Here is a 10347-nt window from a genome sequence, read left to right as displayed (position 1 = left end):
CTCGTCACAGTAGCCACACAGGATCACAGCATTTTAACTGGTTACCATGGCTGTCAGTCAGTAATGTGGTGGCTTGTGTGTTATGTTGTCCTTGTTTTGCAGGTTGATTGCATGTCATCTTTCAAGCTAACAGTAGAGTGTGTGAAGAACGAGGATGTGAATGTAAATTTGCCTAAAATCATTTGTGCTCCTCACACAACTGTGTGTACTGTTCGCAGGGCAGGAAGTACAAACTGACACAATGAAGGGAAATAAAAATGATTCTTCTATTTCTTTTTATTTTTGGTCTTTCTTAAGAATACAAAACATGAACCCAAATCACAAAAATAACATTTACAAAACAGATTATTTAACTGAGGTGACTGAGGCAACATAGAAAAGCATGTCTGTAACAGTGATATTGGTGTCTTAGCCTGGAACCTTGAGGTAAAACAGCGAGCAATGTAAAAGGTCAGATATCTTTACAAACTGTTTTGAATTAGTGCCTTGCTTCAGTAGTGCTATTCATAAATGGAGTTTAACAATATCATGTGTTCCTAACATGTCCATAGTTAGCAGTGATTTAATGATGTAGTGCTTCAGACCTACCTAAGAACAAATTGATTATTGTGAGTTACAGGTTGAATATTCTAGGCGTGTCGCACTATATGGCACCATTTTGAATGGTTTCTATTTTTATCCGCTTTGAGACACACTCACACACACATAGCACGGTTCTTACTCATTCACTCTCTTAACTCTTAAATGGGTGCAAATGATTCTCAACAACTCTCTCAACTTGTTCCCCATCAAGAATACTTCCGGCTAAAATAAGTCAATAGCTTTAACGTTGATATCACCCAAAAAAGTTTCAAGCAGGAAACAAAAGCCGCTTCACACTTCTGGAAAAGTCGACACTCTTTCCTAAAGTGTGACAGGGCAGGAAAAATAAAACACTTTGAATGATTAAGTGTTGAAATAGCCGTCAGTCAGAGGCAGAAACTCAAAGTCCCATCGTTTTCCTAAAATACAAAAATGGTAAGAGAAAATGAATACACTGCATCACTGAGAGAAATAATAAAAACCTAGCATCACTTACCAAAACACAAAGCAGTGGAAATAGTACAGTTTGTTCTGCACTTGTTTGTGCAGGTATGTTTTTGCATGAACAAACATCTCTTGTCTTTTCTTCTTTCACATGTAAGACATGGTCACTGGTGATTCAGCATTGCAGATTATTACTTTTTTAGTTCCTTTGGATGTGTGCCTTTTGTTGACTTTGCATCTGTCACAGCAGGTATTGAGCTAGCATTACTTCATATGTCTATATATACACATGCATTCAACATCATATGTATCCCCCAAATTAAAAAAAAAATAAATTCCAAACTCCCTTTTCATCGCTTAAGAGTTTAAGCTATAAAAACCCGCATGACAGTCCACAAAAAAAGTTTGCATGGAGGCTTTGCTGTTTGACGTGAGATATGCAGCAGGTTGTAGAGGTGCTGGCGCTGGGGTGTGACATGGAATGCAGCCTTATTCCATTGAGAGGGGTCATGGGGATGGGCCTATTCTTCACCCCCTCCTATCCAAATGGGCCTCTTTCTATGTAGTAGGGTTTTAGATTCACATTATGCTGGAAGAAGAGTAACTGGTTGCGGACGCTGGCAGGGCAGGTCCTCACCGATAGCAAAAAACACTGGAGTAGAGTGTGAATGCATTTCTACCATCTTCTCACCTGCAGGGAGAGCAACATGTAGAAATATGAGCTTTAAATGTGTGTGTGCGTGTGTTTTAAGTGAAAGTTTTAGACTGTGGGATGTGAAGCGAGCAGGGTCACATGTAGAGCTTATTACACAAATTTGTATCAACAATTTGACACAACATATGATTTTAGAACTGCGTCCACAGCAGCGGTCTGTTATTCATGGCAGCAGTCTGCTATACAGAAACCACAGACCCTTGAATGCTGCAATAGACCAATTAGAATCGAGTATTCAACAAATGTGTGTAATAAGACATAAAACACACTGGTGTTATGGAAAAATCTTCAACCGATATACTCACGCTTCCCTCTCTTCACCACTGTGGGGGCACGTAGCTGTAGCTGGGTGTGCCGGGGGTCCGATATGTGGGCATCGTAACTTGGTGGGGGGCAACAGGAGCTGGTGATGGAGTTGTCAACAAAGTTCCTGAGAAGCACAGTTGACACCAGAATGGTGAACAAATATGAAACTGTGTATGATATAATAACCGCTTCCATAGAAAAGAATGGGGCCCAGATTTACTGAGACTGTGCTGCAAAAGCAAACTGGTCATGTCTTGCACTCTTTCCATTTCAAATTAGTACCTTTACAAAACATAGAAAACCATAAATAATAAATCAGAAGGTCATGCTCACCAGCTGACATGGCCATGGTGGTGCCGGCAACCATCCCCATGGCAACGCCATTGTGGCGGGCAGGGGGGATAGGTGGGGCATACATGGCCGCAGGCATCCCATTTGGCTGGACCACTGTAGTGTGATGGATAACATGAGGTGGCGCAGCATACAGCGGCTGTGTGTAATAAGCGCCTTGTTGTTGTGAAGGTATTAGCGCCTGGATCACAGAAGAGCAAAACAAAATGTTACAGCTCAAAACATGTGACAAATCCTAGTAAAGCAATCAAAGTTTGATCTGTGATCACTTTAATACCAGAGCCAAGAGTTAAAATCTGCCATCCGTCAACAACACAAAAGCACTGACCTGTGCATAGGGGTTCTGTTGGGGGTAGGTGCTCCTGACGGGGTAAACAGCAGCAGAGTAAGGGTTGGGTGAGGAGGAGTATGGTGGGACAGTCCCCGTGTTGGGAGAGCAGGACATTTTGAAAGGAGTTCCTGGAGCATAGCCTGGGTGGGAGGAGGACACTAAGTAATGCTGATGGTGGTGATTAACTGTACAGTCAGTGGGTGTGGATGGAGAAATATCCAGCAGGTCTTTATTCTTACCACTAGTGAAGGCTGTGTTAGCTCCTGCGTAGACACCCGTAGTGTAAGCTGGAGCAGCTGCTGCATAGCCAACAGGAATTCCAGCTACCAAAACGGAATAAAAAAACCCAGTATTTTTTACTTTTCTTTATTTGGGGGTAGTCACGTGTTACCAGAATACGTACTTAAACCATTACACATCAACATTAGGTTACCTGGGTAGCCAATGCCCTTAGTATTGGTGAAGGGGACCCCTGTTGATGCAGGGCTGTACACTGGATTCATTATGGTCGCCTACTCACAGATGCTGCAATGAAAGAAGCACAGACCTTCAGAATTTCAGAGCATTTTAAAATACATGCAGAGATGAGCCGACTGACAGCTGTCCACCAACCTGACCAAACGCATCCTGTTACAGAGCATCTTCTGCAGTGCAAACAAAGCAGAGCATGCTGAAATGTAGACGTTTCCCTGATGCTGCTGATAAATAATAGTGCCAGATGACTGGCAGATATAAGGACACTGACTGAGAAAAGATTCCTGAATATCTTTGGATGAAACCATACCTTTGCACACCAGATTTGTTGAAGGAATTACTTCTAATTACATAGTGAGGAGAGCAGTGAGGACTGCCTGTGACTTATAGGGGATGACCTTGCTGGGTCACAGTCGTCACGGATATTCACATCTTTATCTTTCAGGTAACTACAGCACATAATTGGAATTCCAACATTTCATGGGAGCTGGGCTCATGTTTTATATAAACACACATAATTTAACACGGTGCACTACTCGATCCAAATTTGAATTTCCCTCTTTTAATGTGTTGATTTGTACCATAGAGGGAATGGAAAACCTGATATGTTCCCTCAGGGCACAGCTGTGCCTCTGTGCTGCCCCCCAGCGGTGATCAAAACACCATTACATCACTTTCCAAGTGTGCTACAACGCACTACTTCAATACTTGATGTTCCACTAAGGTAGAGCTCCAACAATGAAACCACGGTTGTCACGACATGATTTTCAAGAGAGAAATAATATTTGCATCTTATGAAGGCATGGAGGGAAAACTACGAACCAAACTCTATTGTATATTTTTATTTTTATACCCGACATCATTAACAAATCTTTTTCATGTCGTTTTCAAACTGTAAAACACACGAAACAGTGAACAGCAATAATTCGGCTGTATTAAATATTGTAACATGGATGCTTTTTATTCTTTTCTTTCACTAAAACACGCAGTAGGCGACATGGGCGAAGAGTGTGAAGCAATTCAATAAGTTAATGATTTTTATGTTTGTTTTTAATTAAGTTCTGCGTAAAGCTTATCCCCAGTGGCTCTAAACGATTACAAGGTGATGATGTTCATTCTTCTTAAAAAGGTGACGCTGGACGTGTTGACGGCAAAAAATAAAGATGGCAACCTTTAAAGCAGAAGAATTTTGAAAGGTGAACGGAACGAGGCTTTGTTATCATTAGCTAGCGTAGCTCACAAGCCTCCTCAGCTGCACAGCCCAGCCGCTAGCTTAGCATGTTCGCCCCTAGCAGGTCGGTGCCGATGTGCAACACTGACCTGCTAATCACCTGTCTGACCGAGCAAAACCACTGGACTGTCCCCGGACAGCAGCAGCCAGATGGGGGCAGCTTGTCAACAGGCCGCATAGCACAGGAGGCAGGCAGCCAGGCAGCTGTGCTCTGCAGTAAGGCCCGTCCCAACACCACAGATAACACACAACTCTTCTTACCCAGATAATGACCGACAAAAAAACTTACTGTTAACAGTTTTGACCGTCTGATAGTCTCCTCCTTTGGTCTCCTGGTGTAAAATGAAATTAAGCTAGCTGGTGTTTTTGCTCCCAGATGCTTTGCTGAACTCTTTTGAGCACTCCGCGTCACTTCCGGGTAGTGTCACGTGGTCCGCAAACACGGACTATTACACTTCGCTTTGACAAATAACTAATATTCGTCTTGTAATGAGTATTTTTTGTATTCACACACCAAAGCGTTTAATTTTATTTTCCTCAATACATGCAGCCTGTAAGACGAGTATCAATCAAACTAAAGTGCCCAAACAGGCCAGATAAATTTATTCATAAGTAATAAATGACATTGTTATTTAGGACAGTTCCTTTAAGACGATGTTTCCCCCATACAGTCGCTGCATTTTGACATTGCAACAGTAAACCGTCCAATATCCTCTCACCGCAACACTGTAGCAGTTCCCTGTGAGCTCATTATTGTGTCTGCGCTGTGGTCCTTGCAGGAAATAAAATCTATTTGATTATTACATGGGCTTTCCTTTACCTAAAAACTTATCAACGCTGGATTTAGCGCATTTTCTCCAAAGTCAAATATAATCAGCATCTCTACAAATCAGTTTCCATGTGTCTTTGACAGCAAACACAATAAGTCTACTTGCTCTTTAAGGACCTTGACGCATCGTTCTGTTCAGCCATTGAACTGGGAAGAGTGGGGTCCATACTGTTGTGATTTTTGTGCGACCTAAATGAGATTTCATGGTTACAATGTTGCTGTTTAACTTATATTAGGAATCATTCTGCGGTGTAAGGTGAGCCTCTTCGGTCGGCTGGTGTCGTCGGTAAAGAGCAGGGGTATAATGTCTGGAGCGGCCGGTGGAGGAGGAGGCTCCTCCAGTCTGGGCGCAGCAGCGGCAGCCAGTTGCAGCTCCGCCGGCTCTCCCTACGCTGCTGCAGCCGGAGGAGGCGGAGGGGTGGCCGGGAGGTTGCCAGCTCGGGTCCTGGAGCATATTTTCTCCTATTTAGAATTGTCCGACTTGATACAATGCTCGTTGGTCTGCTGGCACTGGAACAATATTCTGGCGGATGAAAACAGCGAGGTGTGGCGCAGCCTCTCCAACCGGACTTTGAGCGATGAAGCTATGCGGTCTGACATCCTGTGCAATCTGCCCACCTACAAGGGGAAAGTAGGTTTACCAATATACCGCTGTTCTTTCGGTTTGGGAGGACCAGACTCCATTCAAAAATCTGCCTGTTTAGTGCTACCTTTGTTTTGCAGACACCTTCACGGAATGTGACTGAAAATGTGGTCAATTGAACGCAGGATGAATCCACACTGCCTGCCAGATGACCTCACTGATTCATACCCAGTCTTTTACGAACACATTCAAAATAATATACAAAATGAATGTGTGTGTTTGCTGAGAACCCTAATTAAATAGGTAGATTCTTAAAGGGGGTTTGGTGTGAGGTTATTTTGAGTCAGACCGTGCACATATATTACAGGGGGCCAATAGTGAGGTTACTGTTAATGTTTATCATTGCATAGATGTGTGCACCATGTGCAGGGAAATAAGCCCAGTCAAAGTGAAACCTAATTTAGGAAAATTGATAACATGAAGTAAATAAAGTAGTTGATAAATTTTCCATGGGGTCCTGTGGAAGTTCCTCAGCACCCAGGCCTTATTTTGAGATCCACTGATCCAGTTGTATACCGCACGCTGCGCTTGAAAATGTCACACTTCTAAGTTGAATTTAGTTAAAAATTTTGCTTCCGCTATACATCTCTTTTGTGTCTATCATTGGAAGATATTGATTAATTTATCTCAAATTATAATAGCTTTGCACGGTGGAAGAGCCAAGGTCCATGGCCATGTATCACTTTGTTTATGCAAGCATATATGTTATATATAGAAGGATGTGTTTCCCAACAAAAACAACAAGAGAGCTTTTAAATGTAGCACCCAACACATGCTAATTTGACATTTTTACACCATTGTTTGAAGAATTTTGGAGAGATCACTTAAGGTCATGAATTCTGTTCTTTTTTTTTTACATTTTTTCAACAGGATCTTTCTTACCTAAATGTCTGGTCACTATAGCAGTTGTGCATATCTTATCATTCTCTACAGCTCAAGGCCTTTCAACATGCTCTGAGCTCCCACGACTGCTCCCGCAATGTTTACGTGAAGAAAAACGGCTTCACCCTGCACCGCAACCCTATTGCCCAGAGCACAGATGGTGCACGTGGCAAGATTGGCTTCTCTGAAGGGAGGCACGCCTGGGAGATCTGGTGGGAAGGCCCCCTTGGCACGGTGGCGGTGATAGGCATCGCCACGAAGCGGGCGTCCATGCAGTGCCAGGGCTACGTCGCCCTGCTGGGCAGTGATGACCAGAGCTGGGGCTGGAACCTGGTCGATAACAACCTGCTCCATAATGGGGAGGTCAATGGAAACTTTCCACAGTGCAATAATGCACCAAAATATCAGGTAGGATCTGGAGCCAAATCTGCATATTATTCATATCCTGTGGAATTAATCACCCAGTTGTTAACTGCAACAGTTTTGGAGATAATTCTGCTGTTGTCTCCAAAGATTGTATTTAATATTTGGTAGTTTTGTAATCCAGCAATGTGTATTTGTGTCCACAGATTGGGGAGAGAATACGAGTGATTCTAGACATGGATGACAAGACGTTAGCCTTCGAGAGGGGTTTTGAGTTTCTTGGAGTAGCGTTTCGTGGACTGCCCAAAGCCTGCCTGTTCCCAGCTGTCTCTGCAGTGTACGGCAACACCGAAGTCACCATGGTGTACCTGGGAAAACCTCTGGACGGCTAGAGGCAGAGTAACCCGTGCCACCATCCAAACCAAGAGGCCGCTGGCGAGTGCAGGACTTGTTGTGTCAGCAGACGACCCTGTTTGTGGCAGCATTTCAGAAAGGTTTTGGAGGCCAAGTGGTCACGTTTCTTCAAAGCAGAATAACTCTGTTTGCACACACAAAGAGAACTGTCGGCATTTCTACTACAGCTCAACATGAGGAGTCGGTGTTTGGACTGGACAAACTACAGGGAAAAGGAATGCGTAGGAACTGTGATAAACATGTTTCTGTATCAACGTGGAAGTGTCCACTTTTACAGTTTAGCTGCTGGACTGTTTTATTCACAGGATAGGAAAATATTATTTAATTTCATGAAATTCAGGACTTACTTGACATTTTATGTCTGCTTGAATGAGGCCAAAACTCTTCCAACTGTTTGCAAATAGTTTAAGTCACAATTTTAAATGGTAAACAGTAGTTAGTATTGATAGCTATCTGTTGTATGAGTTCATGGAAACAGCTTCATGGAGTAATACAGTTTATCTATAATCGATGACTGGAGTATAATGGTGATATGCCAAATCAATGTGACCTAATGTTATATTTTGCTACAGGCAAACCAAGAGGACATGCGGACTACTGTCATGCATGTGCATGGATTCTGATGTATGGACAATAACATCTGCCATTTTGGAATACCTAACCAGTCATGGTGGAAACTTGTATCATATTAATGTGTGTCCTTTTTAATGTGCTACCGTATTATCACACACTATTTATTTCTCGGTTTTATCTATGGTACTATAGATACTGTATGGTTAAAAGGCCTGAAAATAAAGTCTACATGGTGCCACTCTTAGAATTAAGGATTGTTTGCTGCTTGTATTTATGTGTGCATAGCGCAGATGGCTTTTATACCACAGGCCGTCTGTTTGTCTGCTTATGCACAGCTGCCCAATGGCATCGATTTTGTTTTTTTTTTGAGGATATAAACACAAGGCTGCAGATTGACTTGTGCGTCTAAATAAAGCTCTGAATCTCATAGAGGCTTGAGCCCAAGTCTGGATGCTGCATATTGATGCTGTCCAGCGAAAGCCAAGTACTGTATCTGTTTTGGAGACACAGTAGATGGTTTCCACAGGACAGTGATATGATATAACTTCAGTAGTACGAAGCAAAGAACAAGAAAAACACACACAAACACTATCTAGCCTAGAGGATTAACCATTATATGGACCATTACTACTAATATGCAATAAATCAATTGCACAGTAACGGGCAGTTTGTAGTATGCACCATTCAGAGTGACTGTGCATATCAGGACAAGGGGTTGGACTGCATGTATCCACAAAGTGGGGATCAGCAGCTTGCAGTCATCTTTCCCTTAAATCAATAGAAGTGCAGAAAATGAAATATATTTCAGTTACAGCTTGAAGGGAGGCTCAATAAAAACTATTTGAGGCTGAAAGCATTACTATTTTAGAAAGCAGGAAGTTATAAGGCTCCATATGAAGTTTAACTTTACAGTCAGACCCATTTATACTGTCAGAGTTAAGTCCCATTTTGGCTCCACTCATGCGAGGTACTGTCAGTGTAAGGTACATTTACAATTCTTTCATTAGCAGTGGGGCACACAGGGTAGCCATGTTGGAATAATGATCAGTCCACCACCAGTGGAGCATGTGAGCATTTAGCTCAAAACACTGTTGTGCCTAAATGCAGCCTCACAGTTTTTTTTTTGTTTATCTTTTATTTACATCCATCACATTAGATGGAATATCAGTTAGCAATATGTAATAGTGTTCATAGATGTCTGAAAATCACCATTTTAATGAGTGAGTTTTCAGTGTTGTCGCAGGAGTATCATTTAACTGTGTAGAATACAGTTACAGGAAAAGGCTCCTAAAATGATAGCAATATGTGCCAAAAGGAGGACAACTCCAGTAGCAGAGCAACACTAACCGAACGTCAGCATCTGCCAGGATCTGTCCTTGACAAGACCACAAAGCACGGCCTAAAAATAACCTGAATCAACACCTCTGACTGTCACCGCAAAAACAGAACATTCAGTTAGCATTTATTGCAAATACTGAGGTTTCTCTCGCACACACAGACACACACATTCAGCACATTCACAGGAAGAGGTACATTCTACATCTCAGGCCTCCACATCAGCAGTTATTATCTGATCAGCACGAGTCAAGAATGTGGATAAACGCACAAAGCAAAGTGCATCACCTACGGAAACTCAACCTTCATCAGCAGGAAATAAAAGGAAAAGACATCACAGAAGTGGACACGGCGTTCTATGGTGGCATGATCTCTGCACTGTAGGAGAGGATTATCGCTTGATTCAGTATGTGCTGCCACTGCTAAGAGCTCCTTCATATGCCTGCATATTCATCCCTTTTTCTTTGAATCTCCTAACGCAGAGCATCTCTAGTTCCCCGCCACTCCGTCCTGCTGTGACCCCGAAGGTCTGTTTTGACCTGTCTGCCCATCAATGTCAGTCTCTGCTTTCTTCATCCTTCTAACAGCCTGTCCGTCGGTCAGTGACTCTAAGTGTAATCGGTCTATCGGCCTGCCTGTCTGAGGCATTTAGCGCAGCATCAAACATGCAAGAGCTGCTGAATTTATAGTGAGTGTACGTCTGACTTTGCTCCCTCACATCAGTGCAATACTGGCACCACCAGAACTGGCTATGATTTAAAATGTCTCTAATAGAAAAAAAGATAATAGAAAATTGTAGGTAATTTATTATTTCATCTATTAATCTTATGTAAATATATAATCCCATGGGCTAGACTAACCTTCTTGAGGATGT

The 10347-nt window shown here is 42.5% G+C and overlaps 2 protein-coding genes across 3 annotated transcripts; one reads left to right on the top strand and one right to left on the bottom strand.

Annotated features, from left to right (window-relative positions):
- Nucleotides 1–252: 252 nt before the first annotated feature.
- fam168b (family with sequence similarity 168 member B) lies at nt 253–4838 on the bottom strand. 2 transcript variants are annotated; one of them, XM_070852864.1, is made up of 7 exons: nt 4724–4838; nt 3163–3254; nt 2969–3052; nt 2727–2869; nt 2381–2579; nt 2047–2171; nt 253–1717 (listed from the first exon to the last, which is right to left on the bottom strand). In XM_070852864.1, the coding sequence occupies exons 2-6, from the start codon at nt 3230–3232 to the stop codon at nt 2059–2061; spliced, it is 609 nt and encodes a 202-aa protein (XP_070708965.1). In that variant the 5' UTR covers nt 3233–3254; nt 4724–4838; the 3' UTR covers nt 253–1717; nt 2047–2058. The 2 variants fall into 2 exon arrangements, with proteins under 2 accessions (XP_070708965.1, XP_070708964.1); XM_070852863.1 differs by having other exon boundaries at nt 2727–3052.
- A 729-nt stretch (nt 4839–5567) lies between these two features.
- fbxo45 (F-box protein 45) lies at nt 5568–8368 on the top strand. Its single transcript, XM_070853089.1, has 3 exons — nt 5568–5894; nt 6840–7196; nt 7358–8368. The coding sequence occupies exons 1-3, from the start codon at nt 5568–5570 to the stop codon at nt 7541–7543; spliced, it is 870 nt and encodes a 289-aa protein (XP_070709190.1). The 3' UTR covers nt 7544–8368.
- Nucleotides 8369–10347: the final 1979 nt, after the last annotated feature.

This window comes from Pempheris klunzingeri, chromosome 21 (assembly GCF_042242105.1).
Source record: "Pempheris klunzingeri isolate RE-2024b chromosome 21, fPemKlu1.hap1, whole genome shotgun sequence".
Classification (NCBI taxonomy): domain Eukaryota; kingdom Metazoa; phylum Chordata; class Actinopteri; order Acropomatiformes; family Pempheridae; genus Pempheris; species Pempheris klunzingeri.
The sequence above is the reverse complement of the archived record's forward strand: the minus strand, read 5'-3'. Positions and strand labels throughout refer to the sequence as shown.

What these genes read in the sequence shown, in the direction of transcription:
- fam168b (XM_070852863.1), bottom strand. Translation starts at nt 3,232, where the DNA reads ATGAATCCAGTGTACAGCCCTGCATCAACAGGGGTCCCCTTCACCAAT. An exon ending in TAAGGGCATTGGCTACCCAG is followed by an intron (nt 3,053 to 3,162) that starts GTAACCTAATGT and finishes CCGTTTTGGTAG; the next exon opens with CTGGAATTCCTGTTGGCTAT. An exon ending in CACCATGGCCATGTCAGCTG is followed by an intron (nt 2,172 to 2,380) that starts GTGAGCATGACC and finishes TGTGCTTCTCAG; the next exon opens with GAACTTTGTTGACAACTCCA.
- fbxo45 (XM_070853089.1), top strand. Translation starts at nt 5,568, where the DNA reads ATGTCTGGAGCGGCCGGTGGAGGAGGAGGCTCCTCCAGTCTGGGCGCA. An exon ending in TGCCCACCTACAAGGGGAAA is followed by an intron (nt 5,895 to 6,839) that starts GTAGGTTTACCA and finishes CATTCTCTACAG; the next exon opens with CTCAAGGCCTTTCAACATGC. An exon ending in ATAATGCACCAAAATATCAG is followed by an intron (nt 7,197 to 7,357) that starts GTAGGATCTGGA and finishes TTGTGTCCACAG; the next exon opens with ATTGGGGAGAGAATACGAGT.